The sequence below is a fragment of the Cervus canadensis genome, chromosome 22, assembly GCF_019320065.1.
Source record: "Cervus canadensis isolate Bull #8, Minnesota chromosome 22, ASM1932006v1, whole genome shotgun sequence".
Lineage (NCBI taxonomy): Eukaryota > Metazoa > Chordata > Mammalia > Artiodactyla > Cervidae > Cervus > Cervus canadensis.
The window spans coordinates 10981823-11001109 of NC_057407.1; the positions used below are offsets into that span (position 1 = coordinate 10981823).

Here is a 19287-nt window from a genome sequence, read left to right on the forward strand (position 1 = left end):
TGAAATGACCTTTTAAGATTGATGTGATCATGCCATTCCCGTGCTTAAGATCTTTTAATGGCTTCCCATAACTTTCAGAAAAATCACCCAAATCCTTGTTTTTGTTGACCACACCTTGTAAGGTTTGATTTGTGCTGCCTCAGCCACAGGGTCTTGGTAGTAGTCTATAATACGTGACTAGAAAAGGCTACTAGTCCCAGGTTATGAAGCTGCTTTTTATTGTTTAAGGCTGTGAGGAGCCACAACTTTTTTTTAACCAATGGAAGGATATAATTATATCTGCTTTGCACCCTTGATGGTGGAGTGGAATGAAGTGGCACAGCTGAGGAGTCAGAGAAAAGGAGAAACAGTGAGAGCTTGAGCCAGGAGAAGGGCAGAGAATGCAGGAGATGCAAGAAAGCTTTTAGAAATAGAATTAGTGAGATCCAGTGACTAACCACAGGTGGTTGTTAAAGGCAAAGGAGAAATCATAGAAAATTGTAATACACTATTTCACGTGTAAATTTATCAGGCAGTTACTGTATATTGGACACTGTTACAAAAGTTTAACATATTCTCTGTTTTTCCTCACAGTCATCTTATGGGATAGGTATTATTTATATCCTCAGTTTTTCAGTAGAGGAAACATTGAGATAGAGAGATGACTTTGCCCATTTCAAATAGCTATTGTGCGACTAAGATTCCAAATCTTTCTCTTACTTGAGTAATCCAGTGGGTAGTAGTTGTGTTATCTAAGGTATAAAACATAAGATGGGGGCAGATTTTGAGGAGCAAGTCTGTATATGTATGAAAATGAGGAAGAAAGTGGAGAAATAGAAGATGAGTTTATTTCTGGATATCCGGGAGTAGATCTGCCCACCCAAATGGGAATGTGGTTTTGGCTTTCCAAAGGGAGAATGTAATTGGAGAATGAGGTTGTGTAGTCATCAACCAATGTTTAGAGCCATGGATGGGCCCAAGATTACCCAAGGAGAAAGTGTGACCTTGTGTCAGAGTTCAGAGACTTTGTCTGAGGCCTTGTGTGACCTTATATGAGGGTTTAATTACATAACATGTAAGTAAGGAGCACTTGGCACAATGCCAGGAGCACTTTAAGTGATCAGTGTTATCTATTATAATTACTATTTTGTAGCATAAATAAAGAATACAGATGAGAATGCAACAGAGTTTTTGACATTTTATTAAACATATAAAGCTTGATTTTCTTAAATTGAATCATGGTATTAGATGTGTTATGAAAGATCAAACATTCTATAAGAGGTAAGTAAGTCTGTATTCCTGAAACAGCAAAAAGAGTTTGTATTCTCATCAGTTTTATTTTTTATATAGTGTTTTGTATTGATGTGCATAACTGTGGCTGTCACTTTAAAAAAATATTCTCAGTAGGAGAAATATGTTTCTTCAGGTGATTAAATTCATTTAGAAAAGTCAGCTGATTTAAATAACTCTGACATTTGTAATAAAGAAATTTAGCAGTAATTGTCTGGCAGAGGAGTGACTGCTGTTAGTTTTTGTCTTTTTAAACAAATTGAGATATGAATTTTTTTTAGCAATTTAATCAGTGCCACCTACAAAGCTTATTTAATATTTAATGAGGAGGCACAGTCTTTAGCAATGAGGCACTGCAGTGTCTGTGGTGCGCTGAGGTGCTGTGCATCATTCACATAGCTGAAGGGGTGGAGGTCAGGTTACCAAAGAAACTACCAGAGAGCTAAAGCATGAGGTCTGCAGTTAGAAGATGTGAAGGCATATTTTTAGGACTCCATGAAGCAAATAGGATGGCTAAGCCATCTATGACTGTGAAGCAACAGCAGGAAAGAAACCATCAGGTCTGCAGCAGAAAATTTGTCATCAGCCATCATTTGTTGCACTCCTATTCCTCCAAGGTCTGCATTTTGCAGTTGAGGGAAAGGAATAGGATGGAGTGTGGAGAATGCACTTAAGTATAAAATATGGCCCCAGACTTCCAAGTGCTTTTAGACTTTGGAGAAGGAATATACATAAATTAAGTGATAAAGGGCAGTAAAGACAATTGCTACTCCCTGCTGCTGCTGCTGAATGAGTAGTAAAGATTGTGAGTACTATGGGTCTTGAATGTTAAGAGAGATCAACCAATTTCTCCATTTCAGAGGATCACTTCAGGAAGGATGCTCAGGAAGAGGAAGTACATTTGAAATATAAAAAGATTGCAAGAAAGTAGGAGCTAATTGGAAAAAGTGTTCTGACCTAGAGAAATTGGGCAGTGTCATAATGCCATCCATGCATTGGTCCTGTTTATAGGTTCGTCAGTTTATTTAGACGTTAATCTCTTATTAAAAGTTGTTGAATTCCTGTTTGCAAGTCACTGTTTGGACTTTTGTGATAGTCATTTCCTTTCTCTTTTTCTCTATAGTTTTCTTCCTATGTGAAGTCTTTGTGAGCTTTTCATTCATTCATCCATTCCAGAAAGACTAATCACCTATTAGTTGTCATACCTTGTTACAGGTTCTAGAGCTGCAGCAGTAAATGAAGTGGATATAATACCTGCCTTTGTGAACTTTGCAGTCTAGTACATTTTATGATTAATTTTATTAAAATAGCTCTCAGAACCTAGAAGAAGATTTTTTAGGTGGCATCATGTCTATCCATCACTAAATCAATGGACATGAGTTTGAGCAAACTGGGAGATAGTGAAGGACAGGGAAGCCTGGAGTGCTGCAGACCATGGGGTCGCAAAGAGTCAGACATGACTGAGCGACTGAACAATGACAACAATCCTATCTATAGGTTGTTAATAAAGTTTTTTCTGCTGTGTCTCATTCTTTTATTCATTTTATCAGATATTTATTTTGTACTTGATCTGTATTAAACCTTAGAATTCAGTGGAGAGCAAAAACTGACAGAAGTCCCATGGCCTTATAAACATGTTGGTAAAGGAATTTAGTTTTCCTTCTTAAAGACAATTTGCGGGTTAGGAATCATTCCCCCAACTGTTTCAGCTTATTTTAGCAGCACCAGATGAATCTGTTATATGTGTTAAGCTGAATCATTATCTGCTATGGTCTGAATGTTTATGTCCTCCTAAAATTCACAGATTGAACAAAACCTAATACCTGATGTGATGGTATTAGGAGGCAATGCCTTTGAGAAGTTCTTAGGTCATGAGGGTAGAAGCCTCATAAATGGAATTAGTGCTCTTCTGGGGTATTAAGACACTCCAGAGAATGTGCTAGCCCCTTCCTCTATGTAAAGACCCAGCAAGAAGTCTGCAGTTTGCAACTGGGGTGTCTTTGCATTGGCCATCTAATTTTACACATGGTAATGCATATGTTCCATTGCTACTCTCTCATTTTTTCCCACCCTCTTCTTCCCCCTCTGTGTCCACAAGTGTGTTCTCTATGTCTGCATCTTCATTGCTGCGTTGCAGATAGGTTCATCAGTACTGTCTTTCTAGATTCCAGGTATATGTGTTAATATACAATATTTGTCTTTCTCTTTCTGACTTACTTCACTCTGTATAATAGGTCCTAGGTTCATCCACCTCATTAGAACTGACTCAAATGCATTCCTTTTTTAAAATTTTTTTAAAAAATTAATTTTTTTTTAATTGGAGGCTAATTAATTTACAGTATTGTGGTGGTTTTTACCATACACTGACATGAATCAGCCATGGGTTTACATGTGTTCCCCATCCTGAACCCCCCTCCCACCTCCCTCCTCGTCCCATCCCCCAGGGTCATCCCAGTGCACCAGCCCTGAGCACCCTGTCTCATTCATCGAACCTGGACTGGCGTTCTGTTTCACATATGATAATATACATGTTTCAATGCTATTCTCTCAGATCATCCCACCCTCACCTTCTCCCGTAGAGTCCAAAAGACTGTTCTATACATCTGTGTCTCTTTTGCTGTCTCGCATACAGGGTTATTGTTACCAACTTTCTAAATTCTATATATATCCGTTAGTATACTGTATTGGTGTTTTTCTTTCTGGCTTACTTCACTCTGTATAATAGGCTCCAGTTTCATACACCTCATTAGAACTGATTCAGATGTATTCTTTTTAATGGCTGAGTAATATTCCATTGTGTATATGTACCACAACTTTCTTAATCCATTCGTCTGCTGATGGACATCTAGGTTGCTTCCATGTCCTGGCTATTATAAACAGTGCTGTGATGAACATTGGAGTACACATGCATTCCTTTTTCTGGCCGGGTAGTATTCCATTGTGTGTATATACCACAACTTCTTTATCCGTCTGTCTGTTGATGGACATCTAGGTTGCTTCCATGTTCTAACTATTGTAAATAGTGCTGCAATGAACATTGGGGTAGCATGTATCTTTTTGAGTTAGAGCTTTCATCTTTTCTAGATATATACCCAGGAGTGTGATTACTGGATCATATGGTAACTCTATTTTTAGTTTTTTAAAGAACTTCCACACTGTTATCCATAGTGAGAAGACACTGGCTTTTTATTATTCTTCCTTGTCCTTAACCACTGATGAACTTGCACAAAACAGCAGTATTGTACCAATTACCTAAGTCAGTCATCTCTAAGACTGAATATTTGTAAGGAAGGAAATTGGTCTAGGTAAGTGAAAAATAATCGTATGATTGCTAAAGAGAAGTAGTATTATTTTTAATGTGGGAAGAAAGAGTAATTTGGCATAGATCTCTTGAGCTTTTGTTTCTCTTATCAAGTCTGAAGGGAGTTAAGAAGTTGGGTATATGTTGATTCATTGTTAATTACAGAGTGTAGTGATAACAGGTTTGGGTATTAGTCACTGTTCTCCTAGTCTTTGACAATAGCTCTTAATGCAGAAAGAAAAGGCTTTTTCCCCCTTTCTTTCTTTTTAAAATAGAATTAAGAGCATTTCCAGTACCATTTCTTTGCATATGGCAGTGCCTTGGATTTGCACCTTGAGATCGCTTTAACTGGGTATAATTCAAAAATAGACTTTTGTTTATTCTTCTCCTTTGTATTTGAAAGTGTTATTGCTGATGAATTAAACTTACTTTTTATGAACAACTTAAACATGACATGGTTTCTTTACTGTAAGATGTATATAGATTGATTCTGTTGTTAAAATAAGGACCAGTAGTGACAATAATAATACAAACCTTATTATTTTCTCTTGTATTGCTTCCTACTTAATAGAAGTATAATTAAAATGACAACTTGGTGATATTTAATATCATTTCACCTTATAAATTCCTAGTCCCAATTATTTCATACTTTCAGCTAAATGGAAACTCTTTGATTATTTGCCTGTGACCCTTGAACTGTGAATTAAAGCTGCCATATGAGATGACAGGTGACATGCCATGAAGATGTCATGTGAGATGAGTCAAGGATCCCCTAAAAGATATATACAGATTATGAAGAGAAAAAATTTGAAACTGGGAAGGAATTCATTGCACCTGGCAAGTCATTGACTCTAGGAAGTGTCAATAAGAGGCAATTCAGAGGCCAGATCTAATTTAAATGCTACATCTGGCTTTTTTTTTACCAAAGTGCCCAGCACACAGTAAGGCCAAACAAATCAAAATGTTGGAGTTTGGAGCAGAGAAAAATTTATTGCAGGGCCTTGGTAGGAGACAAGGCCAGAGACATCACTTTGCTGACAAAGGTCCATATAACCAAAGCCATGGTTTTTCCAGTAGTCATGTATGGATGTGAGAGTTGGACAATAAAGAAGGTTGAGCACTGAAGAATTGTTGCTTTCGAATTGTGGTGCTGGAGAAGACTCTTGAGAGTCCCTTGGACAGCAGGGAGATCAAACCAGTCAATTCTGAAGGAAATCAACCCTGAATATTCATTGGAAGGACTGATGCTGAAGCTGAAGCTCCAATACTCTGGCCACCTGATGTGGAGAACTGACTCACTGGAGAAGACCCTGATGCTGGGAAAGATAGAAGGCAGGAGAAGGGGTTGGCAGAGGACGAGATGGTTACATAGTATCACCAGCTCAATGGACATGAATTTGAGGAAAGTCTGGGAGTTAGTGGAGAACAGAGGAGCTTGGTGGGCTACAGTCCATGCACTTGCAAAGACCATGCACTTGCAAAGAGTCGGACACAACTTAGCAACTAAACAACAACAACTTGGTAGGAGATAAGTGACTCTCTCCCACCTCCCAAAACCATGAGCTCCCTGAAGTGTTTCAGCAAAGCATTTAGAGCAAGCTGAGGGAGGGGTGTGGTTATTTGTTGCACACTTGTTGGTGCTGGAATCCTTTGTTTTTGTGACTGTCCACGTAGGTCAGGTCAGATGTTTCTGTAAACATCCAACACAACAACTTCGATTCTCTGTTCTGCAACTTTTTATCTGTATGTGAATAGACTATTAAAGACCAGCACCCTAAGAATAGGCTATCCTATGTATTTCAGGACATAGGCAGCATTATTTTATAAAAGGTACAGAGCGAGCATGAACTAAACACAGGCATCTAATATGGAGTCAGATTTATTCTTCCTTTTTACAACATTAAAGTCAGTAAAAGAAGGTAGAAATGAAGTTATAATCCCCAGGAAGTTTTGAAATGAATTTTCCCTTTGGGAGTTAGTAAAGAAGGTAATAAATAATTGTTTGTAGCATAGTTGCAATTACCTTAGAAAAGGAATGCAGCCTATTGGACTTTTTAGGAACCAGCATGAATTTAAAGAAAAGTATGTCAGCCAAAAGAGTGATTTGTAAATGATAGAAATGTAGAAAAAAGGAGAACCACAGAGTCAGATGTTAGTGCTGCACATCCAGATCCTTGAGGGGGAAAAGGGAGTGTTGTTAGGCTGGCCCTGCCCGTTCCTTCCTAGGGGCACATCCCTCCTGGTTAGCTGGTGTGTCTATCCAGTGGGTGGGCAAGCTTCCAGGATCTGGGTAGGAAAGAACTGATTTTTCAAGAGTCAACTACGAAATAAAGTGGAATTGAGCCAGAAAGGAGTAAAAGCCAAATAGTGCAGCATCAATCACCTATTCAGATGGAGCCAGTGGACATTTCGTAAAGCCTAGTCTATAGAAGAAGCATTTATACAGCAGAGATCTGGTTTCATTACATTGTGGAGATTCGTCAGACCATCTGACTGTCCTCTCAATATCCTTTGATGATTCATATGACACCTCCATTTTGCCTTGTTAGAGTTCACTGCAAGTGTGTGGCCTTCTGATGTTTTGATTCTTTAAGTATTGGTAAGGCCAGTGCCAATATCAGGCCCTCTTACTATTTTTCATTGTAGAGTGACAACTTGGCATGTCGTTCTGTTTATTATATTTTCTTTTGGAGCTCAAGGGAGGGTTGAGATATTTATACTCCCTTGTTCATGGCACACTCTAGTCATCAGTGCAGTTAAGACTCCTCTCTTCCCTTATTTTCCCCCTTATTCTCTTTCTTTTGTTCCCAGTTTTGCCTCCAACTTCCTGCTGTTAGAAACAGTACTGTGATAAATAAACATCTATTAATTCTCTCAGGGACCTGTGTGAGGGTTTCTCTGGGATATCTCGGGGAGTGGGGTTGCTACATTGCAGAGTATACACCTGTTTAATTTTATTAGATTACTCTCCCAAATTGCTGACTGGGCTGTACTTTAATGATTTTTTAATAATTCTGTTAGATATAAAAGTGGCATCTTATTTCATTTTCCTTTGCTGATTTGTTTAAACTAGCAGCATTGATGACCATTGCTTAGTGTATTTCTTTTTAGGATTTCCCTTTTTGTTAATTATTATTCATATCATTTATCTTTTTCACTTGGGATATTTTTCTTGTTGATTTATAGAAGTTCCTTATACTTTTTATATCTTCCTTTTTTGATGAAGTATAGTTGATTTATTATATTAGTTTCAAGTGAACAACACAGTGGCTCAGTATTTTTATAGATTGTATTCCATTTAAAGTTATTATAAAATATTGGCTAGGGCTTCCCTGGTGGCTTGGTAGTAAAGAAACCCACTGCCAACGCAAGAGACTCGGGTTTGATCCCCGATCCATGAAGATCCCTCATGCCTCGGAGCAGCTAAGCTGGTACACCACAACTACTGAGCCTTCGTGCCTAGAGCCCATGCTCTACAACAAGAGAAGCCACCGCAGTGAGAAGCCCGTGTACCACACTGGACAGCAGCCACTGCTCCCCACACCGAGAGAAAAGCCTGCTCAGCAATGAAGACCCAGCCAAAAATGAACTCAGAAATAAATAAATAAATTTTTTAAATGCTTTAAGAATAATTGGCTATATTCCTCATGTTGTGCAATATATCCTTGTAGCTTACTTATTTGGTAAATAGGAGTTTGTACCCCTTAATTCCCTACCCTTATCTTGCCCCTCCTACTTCTCCCTACATAGTATTTATCATTCATTTCTCCTCTGTATTTGTGATTCTGTTATTGTTTTGATATATTCATTTGTTTATTTTTTGATTCCACATGTAAGTGATATCATACCGTGTTTGTTTTTCTCTAACTTATATCATGAAGCATAATACACTCCATATCCATCCATGTTGTCAGAAACGGCAACCTTCATCTGTTAGTGGACACTTAGGTTGCTTCCATATCCTGGGTATTGAAAATTATGCTGCTGTGAACATTGGGATGCATGTATCTTTCTTGAATTCTCTTTGAATATATATCCAGGAGTGGAATTTCTTGGTTATGTGGTAGTTTTATTTTTAGTTTTTTGAGGTACACCATTTTCCATAGTGACTGCACTATATGAACTGTTACATTCCCACCAGTGTACTAGGGTTCTCTCTTCTTCATACTTTGTCTTCAGCATTTATCATTTGTAGACTTTTTGATGATTAGCCTTTCTGACTGGTTGTGGTGGTTACTATGCAAAATAAATAAACAGCTTACATAACACAATAACATAAAAGCAAGCAACCCAATTAAAAAACGATCAGAAGACCTGAACAGACATTCTTGCAGAGAAGATATATACTCACATGAAAAGATGCTCAACATCACTAATTATTTGAGAAATGCAAATCAAAACCACAGTGAGATACACCTCACAGCTCTCAGAGTGACTGTCATCAAAAAGAACATGAATGTTGGTGAGGATATGTTTTAACTTTTATTTTTAATTGGAGGATAACTGCTTTACAATATTGTGTTGGTTTCTGCCATCTGCTACATCAGCATGAACCTGCCGTAGGTATGCATGTGTCCCCTCCCTCTTGAACCTCCCTCACACCTCCCACCCCTTCCCGCCCCTGTAGGCTGTCACGGAGCACCAGGTCTGAGCACCCTGCCTCATGCAGCCAATTCCCGCTGGCAAAAAGTGAGGATACCTTTTAAGGGATAACATACATAGGTAGGTAAAACACGAAAGAACAACAGGGTGCAAATCAAGACCATGTTTACTAGTAGAAGATGGAAAAGAATTGTTATTAGGCATGTGCATATAGTAAGATCCAGGGGTTAAGGCCGGATGTAGTACACTGGCAGGGGTGCTGTGATCATAGTTTGGAAGCCCATGTAGATGACTTGGTGATGTTTGGTAGCCAGGTTTGTAGAACAATGTCTATTGGAGGGAGGGCAAAGAATATATTATGGTAAAAGCTGTAATTAAGAGAACTTACTAGGTTCCAGGCACAGCTAACTCCTATAATAATCCTAGATAGATGCTCTTTTTGTTGTTGTTGTTATTGGGTGAGGCAACCACACTCACAGAGAGATTAGTAAATTTGCCCAAGGCATAGCAGTTCACAGAGTTAGGACAGAAAACTTAAGTCTAAATTCTGACTCTAGAGCACTTATCCACTATGCTGTATTGTCTTTACTTCAAAGAATTATGAGACCCCAGAGCAAGGGTCAGTCATAGGAAGGCAGGAAATGGTCTGGGTAAATTTCACAGATTGAGTGTTGTTAATGGTGATAAACATAAATTGTAAGAACAGAGTGGTGGGGTGAAGTAATTTGTCTTTTTGTTTGAAGTTCCCATCTGTTTTGTTGGTTTCAGTAGGTAAGAGAGACTCAGACAGGTCAGTCAGGTAAGACTGGAGCAGACAGGAGTAGAATTTGGCACAGCAGAATCACTTAATGCCTTTGGAATTTTGGCCTTGCCTGAAAGTACTGTTCATGCAGCATCTCTGGATATCTTGGATGTAAATGTGTGCCTTCTGCCTTTTCCATTCTTTGCTGAAGCTAGTTGACTCATAGTCTGAAGGGGCTTGTTTGGCAGGGTAGCTGCTATCATTTCTGCCCTGTATATACTGTCACCAGATGTGGAAGCCGTGAACGGACAGATGCTATGCTGTAGTCAAGAGACAAAGCTTTCTCCAGGGTGTTTTTCTGCTGTGGAATGTGTTTCATTTTTCACTCACTCTGGGAATGAGACGTATAAATGATCTAGCTTTTGTGTTGATTCTGGCGGGGAATCACTGCACTTGGGCAGGTTTGGCTGCTTTCATTTGTTAATATTTAAAGTAACAAACAGCAGTGAAAGCTGAATTGAGGCTCTGTTTAACTTTGTGACCCAGAGAAACACACTTGGGGTAGGGGAGGCTGTTTATGGTAAGGGTTATTTAATTTCATTTTTTAAGATAATCAAATATGTTTATGTGAATTTTTAAATAATGTATTAAAAATAACTAGGCCTTTAGTGAAAAATAGTAGTGTTTGGCCTTATCTCTTCTCATTCCTGATTGCCATTCCATACTTAAGTTTTTAAGTTCTTTTAGCTGTTTTTTCTTTTATTTCATATTTCTAAATATTCTTTAACATATATTTTGATTTTTCTATTTAGCTGTTATTTAATGATTTCTTATTATAGAAGATAAGAATTAATCTTTGAATGTTTTTCTCCATACACATATAGTCTTTCCATCCTCCAGCACTTCCAAAATAGTTATATCTTTTTTTTTTTTTGGTTAAGTCAGTATGTAGCTGTTACTATGTCTGTGTAACTACTTTCACCTTTGAGCCATACAGAGAATTAAAGTTACATTTCCTTTCTTGTGTAAATTGTTTTTTTTTTTTTTTAATATTAATAATTGTTGCTGTTTGTTTTATTTCATGTGTTTTCCTCCTAGTCTTCTGGCAGAAATGAAGATCTCCTTTGAATATGTTCAGATACTTCAGGATGTTTTTTTTAGTTTTTTTCCCCAGTGACAACCTGTATGGAGCCCTCCAACCTCCTGTGTTAATCTGGCCTGAGGATTTCTTTGCCCTTCTCCTATGTTCCTTTGTCTCCTGCATTAAACCAATGTCACTTTGATTCCTGGTTTACTTCCTCATTTGATAAATTACTTTCTCCATAACTTCCTGAGAAAGGTGTGTAGGAGAATATTTTTTGAGATTTTGCGTACTTGAAATGTCCTTAGACCACCCTTACTTTGATTGATGGTTTGGCTTGATATAAAATTCTGGATTACAAATAATGAGCAGAAGTTTTAAAGTATTACTTTATTATTTTCTAGCTTCCAATCTGGTTACTGAGAAGTCCTGTGTCTTTCTAGTTTCTGAGTCTTTTATTGACAAATTGTTTTCCATGAAAGATTTTAGGATCATCTCTTTGTCCCCAGTGGTCTGCAGTTTTCAGTGAGATGTCTCGGTTGTATTTTTTCCATTGATTATGCCAGCTATGCAGTGAGCTCTCATTCTAGAAACTAGTTTACTTCAGTTCTGGAGTATTGTACTGTACAATACAATATTGTACAATAATTATTATTTTACTTCTTTGGCAGTTTCTTTCTGTCTGTTTTTATAATTTTTTCTTCCTAGAAATTCTTTTATTAGAATTGGACTTCCTGGAATGATTCACTAGTTTTCTTATATTTTCTCATTTATCCATTGTATTATGTTCTTTGTATTACTCTCTGGCAGAATTCCTCAAAGTTTTAGTCTGTCATTATTACTGAATTTTGTTTTAAATTGCAGCTATCCTCTTTCTACCTGCTGCAAGCTTTTGGGACTCTAGATCTTTTTCTCCTATTTTGTTATCTCCTGTTCTTTTTTCAAGGATATACTGTAATCATTATGCTTTCTAGAATGTTGATTATTGTTTCTTTGAAATGTTCTTTTATTCCTGGAATGCTTTCTTTGTTATATTAATATATTGTTTTTTCCATTAATATTTAAGAATGATGCATCAAAATTTTGACAGAAATAAAAGGAGTAAATAAAGCCACCTACATATATATAAATAAAAGAATGTTTGAAAGTGAGAGATGAAATGGAGAGAGGTCTGGGAATCTTCCCTTAACCACTTAAACTTTAGGTGCAGTGTTTAGTTTCTATTAAATTGATTTTGACCTATAGTTTTTAGCACTTATGGCAGCCCCTTTGTTCTCTTGACAAGAGCAGTACTTTTGATGTAATTTTTAAGTTAGACTTTTATAGTCCTATTAATGAATGTTAATCTGTGCATATATAGTTTTAAAATAAGGTTAGCTTGGTTTATGATGGATACTCTGCAGCTTTGCTCATTTACTGACTTAGAGACATTATTGCAGCACAATTTTTCTTTCAACACTGAGTTACTAGCAGTTTAATAAAAATAATTTTAAAATCAGGAGTATTTCTGCAGAGCTCCAAGAATTCTTTCACAATGATAAGGTAAATTCTACCTGCTTGTGCTTGCAAAGTAGTTAAATTATTCTAAATGTATGGTTTTTGCTGGCTCTTCAGTGTACTTTCCAAACATTATGTGACCGTTCTTGACTAATATTAGAGCTTTTGCAGAGGGTAAGCATGTTCCTAAGATTTCTTTTTCTTCTCCTTAAAACAATTTTTTTTTCTTTTGTTTTAGCAATGATAGTAACTAGGGATGATTGTGCAGGAAAGCTAAATTTTATTGCCAGTCTGATTACAGGCATACCTGGTTTAATTGTGCTTTGCTTTGTTGTGCTTCACGGATACAGTGTTTTGGTTTTCTTTTTTTTTTTTTTCTTTTTGCAAATTGAAGTCTGTGGCAACCTTGTACAGAGCAAGTCTGTTGGTGCCATTTTCCCCACAGCATTTGCTCACTTCATGTCTCTGTGCCTCATTTTGGTAATTCTTTTAATATTTCAAACTTTTTCATTGTAATATTTGTTATGGTGATCTGTGATCAGTAATCTTCGTTATCATACTCCTTCTCCTCCTCACAAAAGGCTCAGATGATGGTTATCATTTTTTAACAATAAGATATTTTAAATTGAGATATATACATTGTTTCTTTAGACATTTTTGCTATTGCACATTTAATAGACTACAGTTTAGTGTAAACCTAACTTTTATGTGCTTTGGGAAACCAAAAAATCTGTGTGACTCTCTTTATGTTCATATTCACTTTATTGTGGTGATCTGGAGCCAAACTCACAGTATCTATGGTATATCCCTTATATACTGTTTGTTTGGTCTACTGAGGAGCAGGTTTCTCAGTAGAAAAGAATTTCTCAGCCTGAGTGGGATGTTTAGCTGTCCTGTGGCATCAAGTGCTCGCAGGTAAATTATGTGCTCTGGAGTCAGTCTCCCAGATTATTCACGTTGAATGTGTGTGTTCTCTTCTGCTAGGTACTGTTTGGTGTCTGAGCAATGCTGGTGGAGCCTCTAGTGCTAGGACCTCTGGTCAAAGAGGCCATTAGGTTGGCCTGGAAAAAGAAGTTAGCACCACATTGATTATAATAATAGGGCTGCTTTCTGATTGTATGATCTGTTTCTTTCTTATTGCAGATTAGTATTCCCAGCTTTATATAATTAGAAACAGTAACTGATTTTTCTATGGGAAAAAAATACTGTACAATTGTGCTGGTTTATCTACATAACAAACTACTCCAAAGCTTAGTGGTTAAAACAGTGATTTACTATATTTCATTCTTCTCTGGATATAGTGAGATCAGCTGGGCAATTTCATGTAGGGTTTATCATTCTGTTGCAGTCACATGTTGGTGGAAACTGTACTCTTCTGAAGGTGTAACTCGGCTAGGCGTGGCATCTGACATGGCTCACCCCCACAGCTGAGATGGCTTAGTGGAGTGTCTCGTTGTGGCCTCTTCACATAGCTTGGGCATTTCACGGCATGGCAACTGGATCCTGAGAGGCAACCTCCCAAGAACATGTATTCCAAGAGACAGGAAACATAAGCTGCCAGACTAGTTAAGGGCTGTGTCTAGAACTAGCTTACTCACTGCTGTCCCAGCTCACCACTGGATTGGTCAGAGCAGTCTTAGGGCCTGCCCAGATTTAAGGCTGTAAAGAAAGAGGTTCCAGGGGCTTCTCTGGCGGTGCAATGGTTAGGACTCCATGCTTTCAGTCAGTGGCTCAGGTTCAGTCCCTGACCAGGGAATGAAGATCCTCCTAGCTGCAAGGCACAGCCAAAAAAGGAAAAGGAAAGAAAGAAATGGGCTCCAGTTTATTCTAGGGGAGTGTCAGATTCATATTTTTGCAGAAGAGTGCTTGGGATGGGAGATACTGTTGTCATCTTTGGAAAATACAATCTGTTAGAAACTCTTGATTTAAAAAAATAAATAACCATGTAATGCCTTAAAAGAATGTATTAGTATATTCTTGCATTGATATTATATGCATGTGTGTGTGCATGTTTGTTATATAGTTATTGTATGTATGTGTATGTGAGTATATATTATGTGTGTGCATGTATATATGCATACACATGTATATACATATGTATATATGTGATATTTCAGTATCAATATACTTGATTATATGTGATTTAAAATAAACACAAAACTGCACTTTTAATTAGTGGCTACAAAGTCAAAACCATCTAACAGTTGAACTATCTTTCCCCTGACAATTTGTTACCACTCCCTATGAAACTTTTTTTTTAATATCTTTTCTTCTGTTCTCAAACCTCTAACACCCCCTCCCACTCTACTCACTCTCAGCTGGTGACCTTGCTTTTTATTTCCTTGAGAATAAAACATCCAAAGGGAAAGTTTAGTTCTGTCACCAAATCTCCTGACTACTGGTGCCTTTCTTTTCTGTGACAATGGAATATCCTGCTTAAGCAAAATCTCACCTTTTAACCTGGGACCCATCTCTTCTTGACAACTCAAGGATTTAACACCTGCATCATCAAATTTTCTCCTCTACCAGATTATTCCCTTCAGCATACAAATAGCCTAAAATTGTGTTTTGTTTTTAAAAATCCTGCCTGGTGGCTCAGATGGTAAAGAGTTTGCCTGCAGTGCGAGAGACCTGGGTTCGATCTTTGGGTTGGGAAGATCCCCTGAAGGAGGAAATGGCAACCCACTCCAATATTCTTGCCTGGAAAATTCCATGGACAGAGGAGCCTGGTGGGTTACAGTCCACGGGGTTGCAAAGAGTTGGACACGACTGAGCAAATAACTCTTTCCTAATAGCACAACCCTGTTTTGCTACCCCATTTCTCTGCTTCCAGTTAGTGAGAGTTCTACAGAAGTGTTGTCTGTGCTCTGTCTCTATTCCCTCCTTTCCCATTAATCTTGAGATCACTCTAGCCATTCCATCAGTGGCCAGTTGTGGCCACCACAGTGCCAAGAACAGTGACCAGTTCTCAGTCTGTATTTTATGTAACCTCTCAGTGCATTTAAGGAAGTCTTTAAACTCCTGTTTTCTATACTCTCTTGCTTTTCCTCTCACCTCACTGCTTGCTTCTTAGTTTCCTTTGCTAGATTCTCCTCACTTTTCTGACCTCTAAGTGTTGAAACTCAGTGTCAAACTTAGCATGTCCAAATTGAACCTTGTTTGCCTCTTCCAGGCCTGCTTCTCGGTCTAGGCAAAAAGAATGATCCTTGACTCCATATCTCACATCCAATCTATCAGCAGATATTGACAGCCCTAACTGCAAAACACATCGAAGTTCCAAACTCTGAAATGTTTCCTTTACCATTCTTACCTTTGTCCTGTCAGCCATCATGTTGTAGATTGTTGCAATAAATAGTTTCCTATCTGGAACCCCCACTGTCTCTTTGCACAGAGCACTCAGAGTAATGCTTTCAGGACTTATGTCATATTGCATTACTTTTCTGCTCCAGATCTCCAGAGGCTTCCAGTATTGCTAGGAATAAAAGCCAAAGCCCTTAACATAATTAACAAAGACCCAGCCTAATCTGGTCCCATGTTGCCTCTCACTGCATGATCACCCCTTTCCCCCATGTTCACTTTGCTTCAGGTGCACTGATCTGTTTATTCTCTGTGAATATGCCAAGTCTCCTTCCACATTGAGGCATTTGCTCTTGCTGTTTCTCATGTCTGTAAAATGTTTTTTTCCAGTTTTCCTAAGTGCTGTCACCATATTTCATTCAGGTTTCTACTTAAAGTTTAGCTCTCAGAGAAGCCTTTCCCTAACTATTCCACCTGAAGCAGTACCTTCTCCTGTTCCCCAGCCAACCCACCCTTGGTCACCCATTGTTCCTGTTCTGCTTTAATTTTTCTTCTTAGAATTATGTATTTGTAAATGAGATATTATGTATACCTCACCACCATTATGTATTTGCCTATGTGGTCTGTGTCTGCCCTCTAGGATGAAAGCACCATGAGAGTAGGGGCTTAGGATCACAACAGTGATAGCACTCAGCAGGCGCCCCGTAAGTGTTTGTTAACTGAGTGAATGAATAAATGCTTGTATGTCTGTATAGTGGGTTGTTGCATGTGGCTTGATGGAAAAGTATTAATCCTAATTTATTTTAGATTTAGACAGGTGGCCCTGATTTGTCAAAAAGAAATGCGTGTGCTGGAAGAAAACAGCACATTGCCACTGTTGCTTCAAGCTCTCAGTTTTGCAGATGCAGTTTGCTTAGGCTGTGTTGTTTTTGAGCGGGCGAAAATTTGGGTCCTGTCCATCTGCCAGCATTGTGTACCATCAGGGTGCTTAACTTTTCTTCATATGTTCATTGAGTAAAGAAAGAACAGCTTGATGTAGTTAGAGTGGGTGATTACTAAGGTCTTCTATTAATAGTTAAAAATAATTTCTCTTTAAAATGGACTGTTATAAATCTAATGCTCCATTAGATGAGTTCTGAGTAGCATGTTGTTCCAAACATTGTAATCATAAGATCAGGGCTACTTAAAAACATTAGCTGATTCTACTAATTTGTAATTTACTTTTTATAATTTTTTTTTTACTGCTCCTTATTTTATTTTATTTTATTTATTTTTTTCTTTTTTTATTAGTTGGAGGCTAATTACTTCACAACATTTCAGTGGGTTTTGTCATACATTGATATGAATCAGCCATAGATTTACACGTATTCCCCATCCCGATCCCCCCTCCCACCATCCCGATCCCCCCTCCCACATGTAATTTACTTTTTATAATTTTAATTATAAATTATTTATAGCCAGCTTATTTTGAATCCACCTTATTTTGGCAAGTGTCTCTTCAGGGGAAATCCCAGATAGAGACTTTACTTACACTATGGTAAAGATTGATCTGTCCTTAAAAGCGTTCTTTTGGACTAGTTACATTTGAGGAATTTTAATTATCATATAAAATTGTGCTTTTCTATAATAGAAACAGGAATCAAAAATTCCAAAATCAAGATTTTACTTCTGAGCAAATAGAACTTGAGTTTTTAAACTGTGTTCTTAAATTAATCTTTTTGATAAGCATCTGTGTACTGTCATAGCATTTACAGTTTTTACTTGTAAGGTTAAAGGCACTGTGATGTCCATAATTAAGTTCACTAAGATGTTTCCACTTAACTCTTATAAAGGTGAGACTTTTTATTGAACTGAAAAGAGTAGAAATCTGCGACACTGGGGATGCATACTGTTTTCAAAAGCTAATTAAAACTAAATGAGGCCTGGAAACCTGGAATGAATCTCACTCCAGAGACTGTAACTTTATGTTGAAGCAGTTCCTTCAAAATAGGGCAAGTGATTCTCTTCCTCCCTCCGGCAACTTGAGTATCCTTCTGGAGAAACCAGAGATGTTGCTGGATGGTTGAAATCTTCGTTGTAACACACAAAGTAGCTTCTGTCAGTGAAAACCTCTCTAGGCTTCTGTGTTTCTTTTTGTTGTTACTGAGTTTAGTAACTTACTGGAAAATCAATAGTCCAGGATAGAGTAAACAAATGGCATTTTACATGAGCCAGGTCAATTATGTTGTTAGATATCACTTTATAGAGATTTTTAGACAGTAGGAACTAAGGATGTTTTAAGATTCTTAAATAAGCTTTTCTCTACATTGCCTTTTATTTTTTAGAGGTTCAGAGAATTGAGCACTTTTCATAGTTTAACTGTTTCTCTTTTTTTTCATTCCCTTTCCATATCCCTTTTTTATTTCACCCAACACCAAAAATGCCCTTTCAGAAACATAAAGTAGATCTTTTCTACAAGCTGCGCCATGTGATGAATGAACTTATTGACCTTCGAAGGCAGCTCCTGTCTGGTCACCTGACTCAGGATCAGGTGCGGGAGGTTAAGCGGCACATCACCGTGCGCCTGGACTGGGGCAATGAGTAAGTATGAATATCATTCGGGCATCTCTCAGTTTCATTTGTGATAACTCAGTCCTTATGGAGTTTGTGCCTGATCAAAGCTCATCTTTAGCAATGAAAAGACATGACTGTATTCGCCACTAAGCTTTGATCATATTCACAATGAGTAGTTGTTTCTTTTACTTTATAGCAAAGGATATTCACTGGTTGGTTCTACTCACTGAAACTCTGTCAGTCTCTATTTTCAGCCTCTATTTTCATTTCCAGAAAATTAAATAATTGGACTGCATTAGCCTCTGGGGTTTCTTCCAGCTCAGATTCCTTGGTTGTAGACCTCAGTAATCAGAATACTCTTTTGTTTCATCCTTTAGTACCTTTTAATTTCTTGTGAATTTAGTGTCCTTTACATCTTATAGTCATATAATGAATTCTGAGTAAGCATATACTACAAATGGGAGCTGGCTACATCTGTACTTCAGAATATTCTTAACTAATTATCATTCAGAAATAGTCCTGTATTTATGCAGTGGGTATGCTTATTTGCTATTGCCAAACAAGTAAAATTATAAGACTTTGACATGGGAAGCTAGAGTAGATAGTACTCAGGTTTTATTTCCTCCAGATTTAATAATTGATATAATTCTCAAATGCTTTTGTCATATTCTCTTAAAATCGGGCCCATTGAACTTTGAAGTGACTAGATTGCTTCCTATTTAAGATATACATATGCCTAAAAGTATATTTTAGAACAAATGTTTAGCTCCTCTCCTCAAGACATGATTGAAATGATAAAAAAAAAAAATAAAAAGAATGGGAGAAGCCCAGCAATAAATGGGAAATATGAGCCCATTTCTAGAAGCTAAAAAATAGATGGAGAATTAGTGACAGAAGAAGCCTATAATATGGAGGAACCCTTAGCTAATGAAGGAGCTGGTCTAC

At 37.5% G+C, this 19287-nt stretch overlaps 1 protein-coding gene across 8 annotated transcripts in view; it reads left to right on the forward strand.

Annotated features, from left to right (window-relative positions):
• DOCK3 (dedicator of cytokinesis 3) overlaps positions 1-19287 on the forward strand; it is a 288068-nt gene that overhangs the window by 95531 nt on the left and 173250 nt on the right. For all 8 annotated transcript variants that reach the window (XR_006264627.1, XM_043443221.1, XM_043443227.1 and 5 more), the window contains exon 6: positions 18221-18369. Coding sequence is in view for 7 of the 8 variants with exons in the window: in XM_043443221.1 (XP_043299156.1) it covers positions 18221-18369 (149 nt within the window). In the remaining variant the exon portion in view is untranslated. The remainder of the gene's footprint in view (positions 1-18220; positions 18370-19287) is intronic.